This window comes from Cinclus cinclus, chromosome 3, assembly GCF_963662255.1.
Source record: "Cinclus cinclus chromosome 3, bCinCin1.1, whole genome shotgun sequence".
Lineage (NCBI taxonomy): Eukaryota > Metazoa > Chordata > Aves > Passeriformes > Cinclidae > Cinclus > Cinclus cinclus.
The window spans coordinates 55,824,179-55,846,556 of NC_085048.1; the positions used below are offsets into that span (position 1 = coordinate 55,824,179).

Consider the following 22,378-nt stretch of genomic DNA (forward strand, 5'->3'; position numbering starts at 1 on the left):
AAACCCGGGCTGATGATGCAATGGCAAAATAAAAACGAGGTGAAACTAAGGGAATAATTATGGTCCATAAAAAAAAAAGAGCAGTGCCAGGTAACACTTGGTGACGATAACTACTTGCATGTACTCTGCACGGCTCACCTGCAGCAATGGATATGAAAAGGTTTAACTTGTGCACATTAAAACACACACTGCAAGCACGGGAGCAAACCAGCCTATTCTACTTACCAAAAATTTGGGAGGGAAGAAAGAGGATTTTATTCAAATTATACAATTGCACAGTGCTGAATTAGCTATGTTTAGTTGTGGATTAATAGCAGGATGTTCAACACTGAGGATAATCTCTAGAAAGAGGTGTAATTCAGTATTTATTTTACCTGAGAGCTGAGGCAATGAACTTGGGATAAGCAGCTGAATGCAAGGACAACCTGTTCTAGTCACCTCTGCAAGAACTAGAGACATTAAAAAACTGATTTATGAGAAATCTGTACTAATTCTCTTTGCAACTCACAGACAATTTCACTGGAACTCTTTCACTATTATTTAATGAAACCGAGAGTCTTAAATATGGGCAGAAGAACAAATATGGATAGACCAAGAAGAAAGTTAAACCAGCACAGAATGTCTCAGCTCCCCGTATTAACTTCACCACCAAAAGACATGGCTAGGCCTGTGCTGACTCAGAAAATGTGTGAAAAGAGGTTCCTCAGTCGAAAATGTCCACAGAATTTCATTAACTCTCCTTCTGATCTCAGAACAGTAGGATCTAAGCCAATATATTCTGCAAGTTTCCTTCCCAGCTAGTGCAGGAAGACTGCCATGTGCACCCCAGGATGCTGATGAATGTGAGTCTGGTGAAAAATTTCTTCATAACAGAGAAATAATGGTAATACTGGGCTACCTTTTTTTCTTTTCCTTTTAATACCCGCATTTTATGTGACTACAGAGTTTTCAAACAGCTATATCATAACAGTCTGTCGCAAGCGTATTGGGTGTTTCAGTTTGCCAGACCTGTCATAATAAATTAATTACAGGATGTTGCAGAAGTGGCTGAGTTCCAGCAGCATCTTGCACAGTTTAATATAGACCTATTTCCCCATTTCGATGTATTTGTGGTTAGATAAATCCTCAGAAAATTTACAGCTGCTACACACTAGTTTATTATACTCTCTGCCTTTGTAGATGATATAAATGCAACAAAAATTTGAAGTCTGCTCAGAGCATAGATTTTACTGATACTGCTTTACCAGTGTGGAAACATTTTTTCCGCTAAAAATGACATCTGCAGTTTCTGCTGATTGTTTGCATTTGAGCATTACACAGGACTTGTAAACTTGCTTGTCATAGCCATAGTGAAAATTCATTTGGCTTGAAAAAGTCCTCACAATCAGATGAAGTTTTATATGAAATGCAGAGCTGACATCTTCAGCTATGACTGCAAGAGAGAAAATGTCTTCCCAGCCTTTAAAGTTAGTATACTCTAATTGCAGCCATGATGCTGTGGCTCCAAGCTTGTTCCTTGCTGATTTTGCTGGAGTATAGGGGTCCATCTACTGTGAGCAGCTTGCAGGACTGGGACTCGACATAAACATCCCAGTGCTGGTAAACAAACCCCTCTGAAGGGGAGGGCAGCAAGCAACCTGCATTCAACAGATGAACAAAAGACAAAACTCTTGTTAAAACCACTGTGAGCAGAACATACCTACACATAAGAGAGGAATCATATGACATTAAATGTTTGAAAGAGCAGCTTGATTTTTGAAGTTCCAATCTCTGCTGCAGCTGTTTTGCACCAGATGAAGAGGCTGGAGCGACTGAATCAAGGCAGAGGTGCCTATTGCAACAGACAACAACTATGAAGGTTCCTCCTGAAAACCTGTATGGGAAATCAGGGAATGAAAGCTTCATCTCTCCTAACAGCTCTGTAACTCATAGACTACGTGGAACTTTGTAGGCTGTAGCTCACAGTTAGAACACCAGAGAGCTAAGAGCTAGAGAGACACAGAATGTTGTTCTTAGGTTCTGAGAGTTCATCCAGAAAGTTTCTGTAAATGGCACAAAACAAATGTTTTAAAAAGTGAAGTGGTTAAATATCTGAATTTCTAAAGTCTAAAAAACATGACTGAAGCAACCAAAGCTCTGCTATAACACACCTAAACGCTATCTTCTGTTCCTTCTTCTTAAGTTCCAATTTCTAATTGCCACATTTTTGCAAGTCTCCCCTAGCCAGCAGCTTTCTTCTCAAGTTGCTTATTTCCCTCTCTCAAACCTCCTCTTGTTTCTATTCCCTACATATAGCAGTTTTGTTCCTAAAGCATGTATGCTAAACTCCAAGCAATAAACCCCCTTGAACTAATGCAGTATATTTTTACAAGTGTAGGTGGACATCTATTAGTTAATTTGTTTGAAATATTCTGTATGGACATTGGACAGAATGTTAAAGGAAAAACCCTGGAGTACCAACCTTTACATGAATCTTCCAGGCTACCCTCCACTAGTCAGAAAATACTTCTATCCCCTCCCAATTTCCATATCCATAAAATAGGCTGCACTGCATACATACTAATTTCATACGTGCTAGAAAAGGATCATTAAAAAAACCCATCACTCTTTGTGTTTACCAAACAAGTGTTTTTGCTCTAGTCTGTTCCCGCCTTAAACTAAGTATTTCCTATTCACCTGAGTAATTAGAGCAGAAGGATGTTGAGAATGAAGTGCCTCATTATCAAGTTTGCAGCCACGGTCCCTGCAGAATGACTACCATGCCGGCTATTTTTCATAGCTGTCTGCTTTTGCTTGTAATGGGCCATTGTTAACCCTAAATGATCCTGACATTCAATTCTCTGTCACACAATTGCGTCCAGCCGGCAGATTTAGTTCACTAGTCAACAGAGACTTTCGGTTGTCATGTTCCTCTGTGTTCTCATTAGCCCTTGTTTGACTGTGATCCATCCCCTACTGCCTTCTGAATTAAGTGATGCTACAAACACACTTATTATGTTTTATGATGTCTGTTCCTCAAATTATTTTAAGGAAAAAACTAAATGCAATTTGATGGCTAACACAGGAAAAACATGGCCACACATTTTCTTCTGCGTTGCTGATTTAAACACAGTTCTCGATATCTCTACCCTATCATAAAAACATAATAGCAACTCTATGGTGTAACCACACACACAAAACCTACAAACACCAGAACAATAAAAGACCCACGATGCCGCTATCACCAGGCAGCTATAAATATCTAATATTCACACTTTTTAAAGCAACATTTTATCTGGTTTGTTCCACCAATGAACTCGTGTCAATGCACACCCTATAAGGAGTCTCACAGAGACTTTTATAACTCTTGCATTTTAATTCACACATCATGGCTCAAGGGGCAATTTTGCAGGACACTTGTAATGCTTCATCTAATCAAACAGGAACATTTTCAGTAGGAAATCTGAATCCTTCTGAAATCCTTTTCTTCCACTGAAATTTAAGTCCTCTAAGTAATTGGGCAATATTCAGCAAATGTACATATATTCACTGTAAAGTGATTTTAGAAAATATGTAGATTGCATTAACACAGAAACAAGCATTATATAACATTTTTAAATAAAAAACTTCTATTTAAGTAAATTTAAAATCCCAACAGCAATGTCTGAAGAATAAAGACTCTACTAATACTAAAAAGAACTACTTCTGAAAATCAATGCATCAGCTGTATTTCTGAACAAAACGTAAAAACTGTCTTTGCCATTGTGCCATATTCATAATTTGTTTAAGAGATTTTTGGGTGAAGGTTCTAATTTTAATACTGAGGGATCATAGACTTCTTAAAATTTCAGATACTTTCAATCCTTTTCTGTTAAATGAATGCAGAAAACTAGCACTACAGTGACACTGTGTATAAAGGAAAAACAGTCTCTAACCAACCATGTGGAAGGGAAGGAAAAAACAATTACAGAAGTAAAACAAAAGCTATTGCAATTGCAAGAAAACATTATGAAAAGTTTATTTTCAACTCCTTCATTTTCATGTTTGGCTCTTATCTGATTCCTTCTGCTTAATTGTTATTTGGAACTGTGCCTTGGAAGACACTACTGCTGGCTCTCCTCTCAATTTGGAAAGTGTGGCAAAGCAGGTCTATTCAGCTTCAGAGCAGTGAACATAATTGGAGCCCTAGTTCGCAAGCATGAAAGGAGGTGCTGTGCCTTTGATTAGAACTACCATCTCTCTGTGGTGTTTATCTGAAGTGTTATTTCTGTCTTCAGTGTCGACAATGGCAAATTAACATTTTACAATGCTTTCCAATGAGCTCCCAGATCTTGGCTACTGCTCAGCTCTCCCTGATGTGGAGTCTGATGTCACACTCTGCCCTTGTTTTAAATGTGACCCAGGACATTTTAAGAAATGTAAGATGCCAAGATTTTCCCCCTTTATAAAATGTCTAAATGCCACATGTCACACAGGATGATGAGCTGGAGCACACTGTGGGGACATAAGAGGTGGGGAGCCTTGACAGGATCAGGCAGCCCAAGGACTGAGGTAATTTTACACCACCTCTGACTGGGGAAAGAAACATTACCAAGTTTCCAGTACACATATGCAAGCCCCATTTAGGGCAGGGTTCCATGCACATACTCTAGACAGAGCAAAGTTAGGATTGCTGGCAAATAACTACCAGTGGGATGAAAAGAGAGGATTTGCTGCTGTGCTTAACTTGAAAGAAAAAAGGTTACAGATTTTTCTGGCTTCAAAACATGTGCAAGGAAGATATTACAATATACAGCAACTAGTCCTCTGCATCTGGGTGCATTTCACACATCAGTGCCTGGCATTGTTATTTTCACTTCTTTTTTTAATGGAATCAAGTGCTCTGTCTACTAAATAAGGGCTTTCTAATTTTAGGTTATTTATTGCTTCAGAGGGGGAGGAGAAAGAATTTCCTAGCAGAGTAAAAATAAACTGGACATCATCAGCCAGAAAAAATACCAAACACTAACTGATATTAAGTGCTTTGTTTAATACAAAATATAAATTATTTAACACTGTAGATAATTACTGAAGTCATTAGTAAAAATTCACAAAATAATACTCGAGTAAAAAATAGATTAATAATGCTTACAAGTGAATAAGGACTACAAGTAAAACAAACAGCATAGTTAGATATGAAATATTTCATTCAGACAAAAGAAAGTATATTTGGCAAGACTGCTGCCAAAGCAGCCAGGAATTCTGACAAAACTGCAATGAATCGTTACCATGTGCAGCACACCTCATTTGAAAAATACAACTGCTTGGAATTTGAAACACTAATTTATTTTGATAAGAACAAATAGTCTTACTGAAGACAGTGTAGTTGCATAGGTAGTTGCTCCACAATTTCCTTCAGAGCTGTAAAATGCAGTCCAAACAGATATCTGATGCCAGGAAAATACTTTTTGAAAGCTTGTGTTTTCAGGTACACCTTAATGTCAGCACTCCTTTAGTATTTTACCATTATGAACACTCTTCTATTTTACACTTACAGCACACCTTAAAACGCTAATTTAATAACTTACCTACTGGTTGGGCTTGTTTTGGTCTAGATCACGCTTTTTCACTTGATTTTTGCTCCCAATGGATTGATCTACAGCCTACATAAATGCCTAAGTGATGGTTTAATCAGATATCAATTTAGGAAACATTGTATTTGACAGTTTCAGTTCTTTTCCAGTTCAGTGAGGAGCTAAACCTCCAAGTTCTGTTGATTTCAAGGAACCCAGGGCAACAGTCATCCAAAACAGGTTTGCACCATTGATAAGTCACAACTGGTACCATTTTGCATATTTAAGTACTTTAATTTCTTTGCTTGTTGTTAATCCTAGAAGAGAGATCATAATTGCAGCCCTCAGTGCGTGTAATGAACATTGCCCCAGTATTCATAAATAAATTATGCCTCTGCGTCACGGCATTCGGGCTCAAAGGCAATATTTGTCCTTCCATTTGTGCTTAAGTTTGAGCCTCTTGCTGCCTTTTTCTTCTTCTTCTTCAATTCCACATCCCCACGGGATGTAGGTTCGTTTTCAACACCATTAGTTGCAACTGATGACAGAGGAGTATCGACACTCATTAAGTTGTGCAGATTTTCTCTCTCATTCCTTTGTATCCTTTTCTTCTTTTTCTTTGTACCTCTAGAGGAAGGTGGATATAAAAAGAGTAAAAGAAACACAAAGTTGGCCCAAATGTAGAGCTTTTTCCACCTACAGCTGATGTGTTAGAGCAATTGTCTGCCTGTCCTCTTGAGCACAATGCTGAAACAACTACAAAAACTTCTGTTGCACAGCAGAACAAAGACAGAAAAAACATGAAGACAAAATATGAGACCACTCCACTAGACTACTTTTTATCATAGCATTGCTTTGAAAAGAAATGCTCATGATCCTAAAAACCAGCTCATCTTGATCAATAGACAACAGATGAAATTAAAAAATACAAATTACCAGTTTCCTCCTCTCATAAAAGCAATTGCACTTGGGTATTTTTTCACTTTCCAAAGCTCAGACACCAAAATACTTACAACTAAGGAGACATTCCTAGTTTATTTATGCACCAAGAATAAGACAGGCAGTCAAGGTGCATAAGATTAGTTTTTCCATTTTAATTTACCTGAACAAGGACAGAGTCAGAAATCACTTTAATGACAGAGTCAGAAATCACTTTAATGTCTATTTATGCTTATCAGCCTTCATACAGTGCCAAAAGGATCAGTCAAGCTCCTGTATCCCAGCTGATGCCTCTAACTGGTCTTGCACATAATGGCAGGGATTGTGCAGAAGTTACATCACTTCTACCATGAATTGCCCCTCTTGGCAGAAGTTGTAACTTTATTTAACAATAATTGCGTAAAAATACTTTGACTCTAACCTTTTAAAGGAAGGTACTGTCATTATTCAAAATTTGTATTGTACCTAGCACAAAAGGGTCTTGGGTTATGACCTGAACTTTTTAATGCTGCTGAAACACATAAGCAAATGGATGAATCAAGACTGAGAATATGTGTCTTTTTCCACAAAAATGGTGTTACAAGTGCTGCACAGTTGATGATACTGCCCACGTGTAATCAGATTTTATAGATTAAAATGTTTACACATCAGCCTTGCTAATGAACTGATGAATACCTGCCTGTAGTTGGGACCTTTTAAAAGCTAAATTATATATATTATATATATATATATATACACAGACACTGTTACATACATAATATAAGATGTATGTTATGAATTTGTGGATTGATGCAGCTCTAGTACTAGAACATCCTAAGGAAAAGGTTTGGGAGTCTAAGACCTGCTGTGTTAGGATCTCTACAACAATTTGAGGAGTACTGCTGCATGAGGAAACTAGGATACAAAGTCACAATTATTCAGTGTTAAAAGTACTAATGTACCAAATCCACTGTTCAGCTGGGTCTCGTGTAAATTTGCAGAGCACTACCTAGTGCAGCTCAAGAAAGCCATACAAAGGGAGCATGCCTAAGGACTTCTTGGCTGTGCCGACAAGTAGCAGGTAATCATTAATATTCGAAGGCTAAGTTTACTATGCTATTTCCAGTATAAAGCTACTCTAATTTTGAGAAGCAGTTTTCATATTTTCATTATTTGAACATCAGATGTGATGATGTATCAAAACCTAGAGTAAAATCACTCCGCATCATTTCTCTATTTCTTCTAGAGTCTGCAGAAGACACGTCAACTGCTTGGCTAAGATAAAAGTCTACTACTATCTTGTATAAAATTTGCTTTCCAATTGCAAAACCATATTTTCCACCCAGAAATTCTCAAGAAATAGACATTTCATAAGGACTTGCCATTCATGCTCTTTCACAACAGGTATTGTGGCTGTAATGAACAATACTGCTCTAATAAGCAAACCAGAAATCATTCATTTGGCTTAGTGAGTTGTGCAGGTGTTAAAGTTTCACTTCTCCATATTGAAAGTGCGTACTTGGCAACCACTTGATTCTTAGGAATTATGCAGTAAATAAATTTCGTATCATATACGTCAATGTGATGTGAATATTAAGTGCATTTTCACAGAAAACAGGAAAACAACAGCATGTTTGAGATGCAGCAACTATTTTAGTACAGATTGGACTGGATCTCCAATCATGTTGATGCTGCTGTTAGATGCTGAAATATAAACCTTTTCCAGTTAAGATGGCAACACTTGCATGTATGTAAATTTTTAAGGATATTTCAAGGCACATTGACTGCGGTGAGCGAGAAAACTAGAGTCCTGGCAGGTCATGTTTTTGGTAACAGTGAAGTGAGAGTTTTCATGAAAAATAGACAGCCCTTTTTCTGAGCTGTTTTATTATCTGATGTGTACTGTACAAATACTTATAAACAGAAATACTGACAGTTTTTAAACTAGTGGCATCAGCGGTGTCAGAGGATTATTTTATAGCTCAAAATAAGGCAACAGCTTGTAGTCTTTTCTGAAAGAAAACTGGTACATATGGTCACTGCTATGAAGTGCTATGACATGGAGCATGCATGAATTCAGGCCGGAATCTTCATGATGCTCCTGTTCCCTGTTCAGGATGAAGGAGCACATTCCAGTGACTTAAGCATGTAGGTGTCTTCTCTAGCCTTTCTGAAAGGTAATTGAAGTGATATTTGGGCTCTAATACTTCAGTGTGACATCTTCTCAGGATAGCCCTAGTTTCCATTGAAATGAACATTTCTATTTGGTATGACTCAAAATTCTTGAATTTTCTGAAATCATTTGTGATTCCACATTTTAAATCTGTGGTTCCACATTTTTCAGTGGATGCCCTGGAAAGGTCACTCCAAAGAATTGTTTCCTGAAGTCCTACCAATGGAGTTGAGTCATCCGAAATTTTTGATACTAAATTCTAACAGACTGTGTCAACCGTCACAGTAACTGTGCTTTTAAGGCATTTCCTTCCTTAATGTATATACTACTAGAATAATTGTGTCCAAAATTCAACACTCAGTCCTGTCAGTGTGTAGTTGCTCAGCCCACTCCTCATCATACTTGAGGGTTAAACTTTCCACTCACCATTTTTTTCAAATCTAGATACAACTCAAGATACAAAATTCAGATTTAAAGGCAGGTTAAAATGAGGTATGTGTCTGCATCTACCGCATAATGTACAGATTATTTATATGAGGAGGGAACCAGTTTGGAAAATGATCAGTGAAATAACTTTCCTTAGGTGACAGATACAATGGCAAATACGGGAAGTATTTTCAGACATCAATTTTTGAAGCAAAAATGGCTGCAAAAGCTAAAGATATTGTGGAAGCTCCCATTCAAAATGCTGAGATCTTATCTGCTTACAGCTTTCATGCAACAGAGAGCTAGGATTTTTAAGAAATGCAAGTGGCACCATCAAAGGTAATGCTGGCATCTTCTTAGAATGTGAAAATCTTTTGGAAGTTACATTAATTAACTGATAGAAGGTGCAAAAATAGCATTCAGTCTGCAGCAGTAAATCCTAATACATAGCTAAGGGATGCCAGTGAGCAACCACGTATCTCTGAGTACTGGTTGCCATGTACATTATAGCCCTTGCTCCTCTGGGGATGTGCATATGTATAAGAACTGTTATTTCCTTCGCATTTTGGGTGTGAAGCAATCTCTCACTGATCAACCTAATGCTAACTTCTTGTTTTGCTTGAAAAGAAAATAACCCTTCCAACATTTCTCACAGTTTTCAAACAACAGTTGTAGGAATAACACTGCAAATTGTTTTATGCATTTCTTGCTTACTGTGTTGCAGGTGAATCTCTATCTGTGTCATGTTTGGAAATAAATTTCAGGTCCGCTGACTTACTGGTGACTGGTGACATCTGTAAAAAAAAAAAGCAGGAAGGTAAAAAGACAACAGACAATGGGGCCAACACATGTGCATAGAAAACCCACCAGCTTCCTGAATAAGGAGAGAATATACCTTGTTTGAAAAAGAATGTCTATCAGCTATAAAATGTTAACTCCTATGTGGTTACAAACAAGGAAACTGTGCCCTGCTATAAAAAAAAGTTACTTGCAAATAAATGTTTTCAGGTATGTTTAGTAACAAGAGGTTATGAATCTGCTTGAAGACAGCTTAAAACACACATTGTTTTAAAAGAATTGTTATTTGTGCTACCACAAGTGAAAAAGCAGAATGCTATAAAACCTTATTGCATAGTATTCACAAGAAAAACCTGTCTTTTTAAAGCCTGCAAGTTTCATTCAAAAGCAGTTCAAATCACTCCAGGTTATTTTGCAATTCAGGGCTAAAAAGATTCCCCAAATCTGTAAAAGTAAATTCTCTAATTTCCAAAGTAATAAGAGGGTCTCTGTACAACTTGCTCTCTCTACAAACAAACCTAATTCAAACAGGTCTCAAACTTAATGAAAGAATTCCCATAAGGAAATGTGAATGCCCTTCCTGAGTCTTCAGGGACAGGTTATTTTATTAGTTTAATATTATTTTTCTGCTGACTTAGAATAAACAGGATCAAGCTTCCATTGACTTACTGAATTCATACATTTACACTTCCCACAACAACCATGTTCAAACATTAGTCATTAGAATTAGTCTCCTGTAAAAACACAGATTGCTGGATTAGTTTAGACAAAAGTCAGCCTATTAGAATACAATAATGTAGCATTGGCAGGGCTAGGAAGAAAAATCATCTACTTCACACACAAAATCCTTGTTAATACAGTAATAAACTTGAGACTAGGTCAATGGTGAAAGTAAACATAAAAGAAGGAAATATAATACCACTGATATGAAAATACAAGGGAGCGTTGTAAAGGGAATGACTCCAAGTAATTAATACTTCCTTCTGCATTTATCACCTTGTGGTTCCTTACCATACACAATCATGAATTCATTCTGCTTTCAGTCAAAACAAAATCTTTTTCAGAAAATCCTGTGTGAATGATGTTGAACCATTTTTACCCACCTTTTTGCATAAATATTATAGAATCTTCTCACAACAATAATACTATAATAAATAAAAAATGAACCATTCCAAAGAATGATAGAGTAGAATTCCCAAAAGTGCTACTACAGAAGACTGACCTCTTATAAAAAATAGACTAAGATTTTAAATACTTTCAGATACCTATACACAGAAAATTATCCTTGTTTTACAGTTAAAAGATTAAAGTATCCACTAAATCAAAATCCAGAAAGCTTAAATGAGAGTTCTTATGATCAGTTTGAAAAAGAATTAATCACATAGTTTTTCATATATTAAAGCACAACTTTTTAGTATGAGTACCAAGGAAAGAAGAGCACACAACTGGAGACATTTGAATAGCTGTTCACATTTCACATGGCAACTCATGAGAATTCCCAGGACCATGGAGACAGACTCCCAACACTCCACAGTACTGTTTATGACAGCTTTCTTACTTCCTTCCTACAAGCTTTCCAGCCTGTAACAAAGGAAGGACTAAAAATTAGATCTTTTGGAAGTAGATCTCAGTGCCACTACCTCCTTTTGTCTGTCCCACACACACTCTCAGCCTACTCCTTGACCTTCTTTCCCCATCCTAGTGATGTAACAAGTAGCAGTACTGAAGAAACAAGGGGATCACTGGCAGATGCAAGGAGGCAGTGCAGAAGCTGGTGACACAAGGGGATGAAGCATCAGGAGGAATAAGAGGTGGCTGGGAAAACATGCAGGAGATACTTGGCAAAGGAGGTGTGGTAACACACACTGGGAACTCGCTAAGGACATGTCAATGTCAGGAGCAAACCAGGGAAGGCTGGAGTATGGAGGGGCTAAGGAGGCTGTTGATCTCATCTTTGTCCATTTCTAAACCTCTCAACCACTTGTTATGCATGGGCAGACCTCCCAGGAAGCTCCAAACAGCTCTGCACTCTTGTTACTGCCTCTGTACTAAGAGGTGCTGGAACAGGCATGGTGTGAGCCATGACACTCCTCCAGATTGCAGAGCTTAAATATGAATATATTAATAGAGCATTATTAGGGCAGTGTTTGCTTTGAAGAAAAACACCTTAACGTTTCAGATACTCACAATATTTTTCTGTTCACAACAACAAATGATAATACAAATATGAGCTCAGTCATTAGTTCCACTAATGGTGCTCAGTTATGTTGCCATGTTCTAATTCTCCCCGTTTGTGGGATATAGCCCCTCAGAAGATAAGAACATTAGTTCATGTCAAATGTAGAAGCCTGGATTTTCTACACTTTTTTTTTTGCTTTATGATCATAGAAACAAAAATTGTAATAGAGTACATACTTTCATTTCCTAAATGGCTTGCCTTCTTTACAGCTATTTTATTTTATACTTAACATTCTCTCTTGCTGACATGTAAGAAGCAACCAAGGCAATATAAATAAAGGCAAAATACACAAAAGCATATCAAGTTCCCAATCCCTGCTGCAGAGTCCACAGCAGTAAATCAAGCACTAAACCCTTCCTGTGCAACCTGCAGGAGCAGTCAGGTATTTCAGAACATGCTTTCTAAAAGAACCTGAAGCAAAGGTCATCTAAAGGAAATACTAAGGACACAGTTTCATCCCAAAACTATGTTTTTGGTGTTTTCTGCTAGGCTGTGCAGAGTTGTCCCTAAGACTGATGGTCTGCAGAGGTTCTCCGGCAGACTAGGAGGTAGATGGACAGAATAGAATGGTGCAAGAAATCTATTCAGATGATTCAAGCCATGACAGTAAATTAGTTTGCTCTATAGCCTACAGAGGAACTCTCCCATAGAAGCTGTTTCTACAGAACTTCACCTAATTAAAAACTCATTGGATCACAGATGGCAAGAATGAACATGTCTGTGCCTTTTCAGACTCGTCTTTAGGACATTACACTCAGTACTCTGTATTTTGTTTTCTATTACACAGTCTATGGATAAAAGATTCACAGTCATGTATTTAACTACCCAAAACTATGTCAATGCCTGCTGTCAAAACTGCTCTAACAAGTCAAGTTTGGGAGACTTGTGACACCATACCTCTCTCATCATTTTCTTCCCTGCTATTCTTCACCCATCCACGCATTTTCCCATTAAATGAACAATTGGCAGAGACCTTTACTAGCACAATTACCTATATTTTTTTGACATGACCTTCCTACTTAAAATGCAATTAACTTACAACTGCTTTTTCCTTTCCTTAGCATTTTAAAGAACAAGCCTATTTAAATCAGACTGACCATATTCTGGGCCTTATATCTAAAAGCATTAGCTTAGTTGTGAGAATTTAGCAGAACTATGGCTCTGTATACAAGAGAGACATTGGCATGAATTCTTCTGTTTTTTATAAAAGGAAAACTCTGTTGGGTGAAAAGTGTAGTCATGGCTTAATACCAGCAAATACTACATCTCAGAAATCAAATCTACTACGTGAGTTTTTGAGGAGTAACAAAAGGAAGAAGAGGAGGAAGAGTGGAGAAAAGGTATTTCAGATTGAAGCAGTATGGTTTAGAACACCTGTATTCAATCTTGACGATCTGGCCTCTGGGAATTTATATGGGAACATAGCTTTGCATTAACATTTGCATAAAAAAAAGTTCAATTCTCTTCAGACAGAGGCTATGAGGACCCAAGGAGACAAATGGGAAAGGGAGAAGTTAGCCTGCTCCTGAGATGTGTGTCACTTAACAGCATTTTTGGTACTGCTTGACCAACTCAGTGGCTCAGCCTGATTCTTCCTATCTTTAAACAGACTGGTCACCTACAGTAAACATTTATGCATGAAATTTCACCTTTTCTTTTTCCCCCCAACAGGTATTGATTTGCTTATAAACCAGATACCTCCTCTTTCAATGACTCAAGTAATACTATAGACAGAGGTGTAAATATTTTTTGAGACAGTACATGTAGCTACCAGCTAACAAATAAAGTAGCACCACATGTGCTTAAGAGAGAGTAATTCAACTTGCATGTGCAGCTGACACACTGGAGGGAAGGGATGCCAGCCAGAGAAGCTTGAGAGCTGGGTCTATACAAACCTCATGAAGTTCAACAAAGCGAAGGAAAAAGCCCTACACCTGGGTTGTAGCAATCCCAGACACACCTACAGGCTGAGCAGAGAAGTGATTGAGTGCAGACTTGTGGAGAAGGACTTGGGGGTGATGTCTGATGACAAACCCAACTTGAGCCAGGCATGTGTGCTCACAGCCCGGAAGGCCAAACAAATTCCAGGCTGTATCCAAAGGAGCGTGGCCAGCAGGCCATAGGAGGTGATTCGGCCCCTCTACTCTGCTCTTGTGAGACCCCCACCTGGAGTGCTGTGCCCAGTTCTGGACATGGAACTGTTGGAGCAAGTCCAGAGAAGAGTCACAAAGTTGATTAGAGGACTGGAGCACCATTCCTATGAAGATAGGCTGAGAAAACTGGGGCTATTCATGCTGGAGAAGAGAAGGTTGTTGTGTGGAGACCTCATAACCTTTCAGTATCTGATGGGGGCCTACAGATAAGATGGAGAGTGACTCTTTTTCTGCGTACTGATTTCAGCCAGGGCAGGGTTAAATTTTGTGCAATAGCCAGGAGGGGCATAGCCAGGACCCAGATGTGATAGGACCTCACATCATTCATTGCCAGGGGTGGGGAATAAAGGACTCTCTTGGAGAAAGGTGTTTCTTCCAGTCAGAAACTTGGTGGGGGGAAGCCATCTGGTACTAATTTATTGTAGCAGGCTCCACAGAGAGCATCTTTGGATGTGAATCACTCTCTCTTTTGCACACTTTTTTATTAACATTGCTGCTGTTACTGTTCATTTTCTTATCTCATTGCTGTTTACAGTAAATTGCTCTTATCACAACCCATGATCTTTACCTTTTGTGCCTCCAACTCTCAACTACATACCTGTGCAGTGGAAAGGGGGAGAGGAAGTGGGAGCAAGAGAGTGGTGTGATGACTGGGAGAGCCTCAGTGGGGTCAGTGAATTGGGGAGTACCATTCTTACAACAGCCTGTAATGACAGGACAAGGAATAATGGATACAAATTGAGAGAGGGGAAATTTAGGTTACATATCAGGATGGAATTTTTTTACTGTGAGGGTGGAGAAAGACTGAAACAGGCTGCCTAAGAAAGTTGTGGATGCCCCAACCCTGCCAGTGTTCAAAGCCAGGTCAGATAAAGCCTTGAGCAACCTGGTCTAGTGGGAGGTGTCCCTGCCCATGACAGAGGGGGTTGGGACCAGATGATCTTTAAAGTCCATTCCAAACCCTCCACATTCTATGATTCTATCTCAAACAGTACAAACCACATTTTGAACGAAAAACAGAGTACAAAGAAATAGGAAACTAAACAACTCAAAAGCTAAAATACGTTAATGTTGGGTAAGGATTAAGAAAAAAGGCCCATTCCTCTTTGGTGGTGCCATAGTAACACTTCCTTCAGATGAATGATTTCTTAAAGAATAATCAAATCATTACTACTTCAAAAGTAGGATTTGCAAAGACATATCTATTTTATAATGCTATTTAATGATTTATGTTGAAGACTACACAGTAGCTTTGCAGATTGATTCTAGAAAAGCATAGTTTCTTTCAGCCCAGATGTCAGTACTTTCAGAAAGAGAGATCTGTAATCATATTAGGTAGGAATGAAGCCCAGAATTATGAACTTCACTATAATACATTCTAATTCAATTGAAAATACATTATTTTTTTTCATATCTGCTATATCTCTGAACCTTGAAAATGAACACACTTCTTGATGTGTCAAAAGTCTTCAGCTCTATTCACTGCAAGAGTTTCATTGTATTAATTCATTAGCATTAGTTTCCCTCATTAGCATAATCACATCTTCCTATTTCCCTCTCCTCTTCCTAAAAGATAACCAGTCTCTGAAGTGCTCCTCAGTAAACTGAAGAAAAGTACAATTAATGGAGAAAATACAAACAGTACAAACTATAAAATAAAAGTTTTTGACGAAACTAATAGACAAATTTCTAGCTATTATTTTTGAAATATGGAGCAATTTTTCTATGCTCTTAAAATGTTTAGATTCAATAAATTAATTTTAAGACCAAAACACACCATATGTAAACAGCTCAAGCTCAGGGAAAAGCATCAATTGCTTGGCAGGTTAGTTTCAGACACACCAGGCTAAGTATTCACAAGGTCTGAAACAACCTCTTCTAGGAGAAGAAGAGTGAGACCATGAATTATTTATGTGAACAGTGATAATCCCTAACTTTGCTTAAATATACATGGAATCAGGTTTTGATGACCTTTGGGTAGATTATTCAAATTGTGCAATAATAATGTGGTTCTTGCCAGTAAGAACCACTTTTTTTTTTTATATATATATTTTACATTTTGGCATTATTTTCCAAAGATAAATATACCAGAAAGAATACTTTCTTACACTTTTAATTGAAGTTTCAAATTTATTATTTTGTCTATTACTGCTTCCTACTATTCTCATGTAACATGGCATTACATATTTAATATTCAGAATCCAGTTAAATGTATTTCATGTAGTCAGTGGCAGGCCATTGAATTATAATACATGTTTGCAAGATCTTACAGCCAGCAGAAAATGTCAGGGAAAAAATAAAATTACTTTGAAATGTTTCTGATTGGCCTAAATTTTGCAAAACCCACATTCTGGTTTCTAATAGAACCCTATCTGAATTCCTGTCCTTTCCACCTTCATCTTAAGGAACCTGAAAAAAACCACATTAACTGGAGCAGCCAGAAGATAAATCCATCTCAATTTCTTGGAATTCTTCATCAGTGCAGCAAGAATTTGACTCCATGAAATTTCTATTGGCAGTTTACATGCATGTTGTAATTAAAGATGATTGTGACCTAATTTTGTGGCTCAGGAGTTAAGTAACTCATAAGGCAGGAAAACAAGGTTTGCATAAAATTATTATGTTATGAATGCAAAACTGATGGTAGAAAGTATTTTGAAAGTAAGTTCTTTGAACTAAAGCTTTTCTAAAAGTTATTTGCAAATATTAATATTGGATCTTAAGTATTATACCCTCTTCTAATGTAAATAATTCCACTTTATTCACTCACAAAGCTTGACAATTAGCTAGATATGCATGTGTAATATCTGCAGTTGAAAAACTATTCTTAATTAGACTATCTGGTATTCTCTGTAATTAAAACCACAGTCACAGTCAACATTTTAAGTGCCTTATTTAGTCTTGAACAGTAGCAAAATCTCACAAGTAATTGCTGAGATGATTTTCACAGAAACTGTTTTGCAGTCTTAACAGTGCTAAACGTTTAAACATGACTAATCATAAAAAAAATCCCAGAAAGAACAACAGATATAGCACACCTAGGCATAACTAAGTATTTGGGAAAACATGCTTGTGTCCAAAAAAACAAACAAGTAAAATATTCATTTATATTTTCCTGCTTGTGTCAACAACTTTAGCAACAACCTAATTGCTCAATAAATATATTTGGATTTTAAAACAGAAACTTTTCTGCCAAAGCAAAAAAAACCCAAAAAAACAAAAAAACCAAACAAAACTAACAACAACACCACCAATAAAAAAACCAAACAAAAACACACACACAAAACCAAAAAAGCAACAAAACCCAACAAAACACAGGGTTTTAAAAAATAATAGTTTTTCTTACTTTTCATGTAAAGGAAATTGGCATTTCCCTTCATCAGGTCTTATACTGAAAAAAAATGAAAGGAATAGGAAGAAAAGTTGCTGTGTCACTGCTGCAAGACAGGAACTGCCATAACCGAAGAGCCCCCTCAGTGGTCATCTTAGCAGTTTTGTCTCAGGAGTCTCTGGTATTGCCTAAAGCCAAAGCCCTGTACATCTTTCATACATTCTGGCAAACAGCTGAACAACAAGTTACTTCTTCCATGCAGAACTCCGCACCTTTTTAAACCTATTACACTTCAAGGCATGGTAAGTCTTAAAGAGATGTGATTCATCATTTGGTTCAACTCACTATCTTCTTGATGGTTTATACAGTAGTGATGTGACTTGAAATTAAAAAAAATTCTCCACATCGTGTTTCCCAGTCATTCCGATGCTTCTGAAACCTCAGCCATTACCTCAGCCTAAAACATGTTATTACAGCAATTAATCCCTAAGCACACACATTTAAGAGTGTCTTGTAGTAGTTGAGTTCACCACAGTAACTAAACATGGCATAAACAAAAATTTCCTTCTATTGATAGTAAATGTGCTCCATTCCAGCTCAATGCTGCTTGATCTCATTTAACAGCAGAAGGAAAGAAAAGTAAAAGAAAGAAGAGTGCATTTACTTCCCATCATGTACTACTTTGTGCTCTCTCTCTCCACTGCTCATTCTTTGCTGGTTTAATCTCGTATGTATATCCCCTTATATAATTTTTTCCAGGACTTGTTTTATAACTTTCCTCTAGACTCTGTATGAGTCTGTACTGCCCTTGGCTGTTGTGCAAGATGAAAAGCAATGTATTTGCTTGGTTTTGGACTGTTACTGTACATTTGATTAATTATGTCTTTCTTATGTCCGTAGGTACTATGTAGACTAATATAAAACTCCAACAAATTATTAAATACGTAGTTAATTTAACTCAAGGTACAAGCAGAATTCAAGTAAAGAGCAGCTTAACTAAATATAATTGAAATGGAGTGTTACTAAAACAAGTACTACTAGTAATACAGAAACAAGTCTTAGAAAAATATGTCAACCACATCCACTTGAGAAATTCTAAGCAATCAAAACTAATCAAATGTTGCTTCTCACAAAGCTGAATAACAAATATGGGTTGCAAATGTTAGTAACAGTAGTTTGTGTACAGAAAAGTATTGTGATACAGTAAATTGACTGGATTCCCACCAGATTAAAACAAAACAAAAATACGTGGATTACAATGACCAAGTCTAATAACAGCAGGTATCTCAGCACTTCTCTCTCTTCTAACCCAGGTATGAGTAAAACTGGGTGATTACAACAACATCCTCTGGGATACTCTCCTTGCCTCTAGCCATGTAGGAAATAAATTAAAGAAATCTTCAGTAATGTAGTTTTTCCTATACTTATTCTAAAGTCTGCCTCTACAGAAGTCTGCCTCTACTACTTCTACTCTGGAAGTAGAGCACCCTTGTCTTTCCTGGACAACAGTTTGGCTAGGAATTTCTCAGCTACAAAGAGATAAAGGATACTTCAGATTAATCACTACTACTCAGTGTAATGATTAATTCAATTTTCCAAGGATAGTTAGGAACAAAATACTTAGTAATTCAATTCATAGCAGTTGGCTTCAAGAGACAGCTGGCTTCAACAAGATTGCCAAGTGAGTAATCTGTACTTAATAATTTATTAAATGCTACCACTCTATATTCACCTACTAAAAACAGAAGCTGCACAAAAAAAGGTCAACAGAATAGTCTTGAGTGTTTTAACCTTGAACACTGCAATATCTTTTCCAGCCTAAATAATTCTATGATTGCATACACTATGGAGCAAAGATCAGAGGAATCATCTGAGAAGTCATCTCCAGTAGTTGCAACTAAGCAACACAAAATATGCTTAGAGTTTTGCAAATCAGACAAAAATACTATATTCAATTTTAGAAAAGTACATGGAAGAGTCAAATAATTTGAGAGAAATCTGAACACTTTTAAAATAGTTGTGTTAGTACCATTTCAGCAAATGAACAGTTGTGGAAAGTATACTTACTACGGATACAAACATTTTGAAATAAAAATTTCTTAAATTCTAACAGATGTTGAATTAATTTTAATTACTTTTTTTTTTCCCCTAGAAGATATCCCACATTTTAAGACAATCATCAGACTTATTTCACAGAAGGGGAACATAAGCATGCAAAGTTTCTAATCCCCTGGAGAAGTGAGAGTCAACTGGCCTGCTTTGCATACAGTGGAATCTCTAAAATCTAGTCAATCCCTCTAAAATTCAGGGAAAGAAAACCTCAAGTCCATAAAAATCGAATGTCTATCTTTTCCTGGGCTAAGTACAGGGTCTTGTTTCTTTGTTCTTCTGTACATACCATATATTCTGATTAACAAAAATCACAGAAACCAGAATGCTTACGTACACATAACTTCTGCAAACCTGGAGTCAATGGGAAACTTGCCACCCATTACAACAGTGGAAGTAAGCAGAGTATTTTAATGGCCACATGATGGAACAGCTGATTCCACACAAGATAAATATTAAGCTTCCGCTGAAAACATACCTGCTTGCCTGGAATGAGACCTACACATAAGAATTTTTTACATAAAAGATCAAAAATTAATACAGTTCATGTGGCACACAAAAGACAACCTAACACTACTTACAGAGTCCTTCCTTCTCAAATTATTACCTTATCTAGTGTCAGAGAACCTTCCTCTGCTTCTGTTGGTCCTTCTGGTAGGAGAGGAGTAGAATCTGGTACTAATCCTGAAGGTTGTTCTTCATATTCTTCTGAAAAGAGGAACCATAATTTGCCATTATTAGAGCTATGAAAGAATTTGTGAACCAGCATAACATTACAATCTAGTCAAAAACAGGATGTCAATGAAAACAGGTGAAAAATGTTTAAAGACAAATGTCGTATGAGAATTTATGAAAATTTCTCCCATAAACCTTTATTTATACTAGCAAGTTTAGATTTAAATGTGATTTATATATTGATTATGGTATAAAAGCATTCAAACATTTACCTAAGAACAAAGTCCATACTGTTAGGAAGCAGCTGATATTTAACAAACGTATCTTACATATTTCTTTTGATTCAATAAGATGATCATCAACTGCAACAGAAAACTATTTACCAGAGATGTTTTTCACAGTTGGACAACCGCCTGAAAAATTTTGTTTAGGTTTTTTTTTTGTCACTGTTTGTTTTTCAGATCATATTTTTAATGCCCTCACTGAAGACTCTTCCCTCAGTCTTCTCTCTGGGTTATCTTGTAAGGAGGAAAGGTGGGGCAAAATGCACAGGATGAACAGAGAGAGAACAATAGGGAAGGGCATAGTAAATCTAACTTTAATTTACCTCATCAATATTTGCACAGTGTCATGTGCAACTATTTTTTAGGATAGAGGCTTAAATACTAGATTTCACTTTAAAGACATAGGGAGGAACTAAAAAACGAGGGAAACCATCTTGAGAAATGTTGGGTTGAAAGATTTCTAAATATCAGTATAACTGATAGTTTGATAGTTTAGGAAGGCAAATGAATTTCTTATAGCGTGCGACCACAAGTTGAATATTTACAACTGTCAGCACACTGAGCATCTTTACAGCAGTGGACTAAGCAGGATACTTCCTATAGTATTTGTTCAAATTAATCTAGGTTTGTGTGTATCAGTTTAGTCAAAACTGTTTTAATGAAAAGCACCTGGTAGCAAGTTCAATGCTAAGATGTGAGATTTAACCATTACTTTCTTTTAAAACTTCACACTGAAATCCAGATATTTGGGAACTGAACACTCTCCATTAGAGCAGGGGGAAAATTAAGTTTGTACAAAAGCTAGATTTAATGGAAATTGCCTAAGAAAAAACCCCAAGATGTTTGCGAAATGCTCTGATGTGTCCTAAAACATTGCCAAGCTGGGGCCTGAATTAGGTGGCTCTGTGTTAGAAGAGACAAAGGATCAATACAGCAGACAGATAATTAAGTCAGTAATAAGCTGACTTATTCCATAAGCTGAAGTGTTTAACCAAGTGCAGTGGTTAGCTAACTTTATACAATTTTTGCACCACAATAAGTCATCATTATGCCACGTGTGTACTACATAAATTCCTCTCTTCAGAACAATAAAGCAGAACAGCACGGTAAAATCTTGGAGCATCAGTTAAACCCACACCGGTATACCAGGAAGACAGCAGTAAACTTACTTTCACCAGCCACATAATTAGCTGGAAAATAGCCTTGCTGTCCATTTGCTAGGCTGCCAAACCACCAGTTATCATTATCTTTGTATAACACTTGGATAATGTCACTGCGATGGATGGTTAGCTCATCTGATCGATGCGCTGTGTAGTCATAAAGAGCCACTACCTAAAAGAGAGATAAGAACACCACAGCTTTATCACAACCATGCCACAGAGAAAAAAGCGCAACATTCACTTCCTCTTGCAGAAAAGCAGCTGAAACCAAAGCTGCACTTTGGTAAAAGCTGAGGCTGCCTCAAGTTTTGCTAATGGGATCAGGGGTGGTGGGAAAGCAGCAGGAGAGGCAAGATAAAGGACTGTGGGATTGCAGAAATGGTTAAGAACATTCAATTCACTAAGATTAGCTTCAAAACAGCAGCTGTTAGTTTTATAAGCAATTTGCTTGTGAAGCAAAAGAGAAAAAAAAACTTCATACAGTCACTTTCTCAGAATTGTTACACCACCTTCAGATCCCATTCTCTGTGTGCTCATGAAGCATATGTGTTTGAATAAATACTTCCACAGTATGACAGCTT

At 37.1% G+C, this 22,378-nt stretch overlaps 1 protein-coding gene across 1 annotated transcript in view; it reads right to left on the bottom strand.

The window, feature by feature from the left end:
* Positions 1-5,917: 5,917 nt before the first annotated feature.
* Positions 5,918-22,378, bottom strand: part of AHI1 (Abelson helper integration site 1) — an 88,106-nt gene continuing 71,645 nt past the window's right edge. Inside the window, exons 22-25 of the mRNA XM_062488978.1 lie at positions 21,807-21,969; positions 20,286-20,386; positions 9,763-9,842; positions 5,918-6,158 (exon numbers count right to left, since the gene is read on the bottom strand). Coding sequence (XP_062344962.1) covers positions 5,918-6,158; positions 9,763-9,842; positions 20,286-20,386; positions 21,807-21,969 — 585 coding nt within the window. The remainder of the gene's footprint in view (positions 6,159-9,762; positions 9,843-20,285; positions 20,387-21,806; positions 21,970-22,378) is intronic.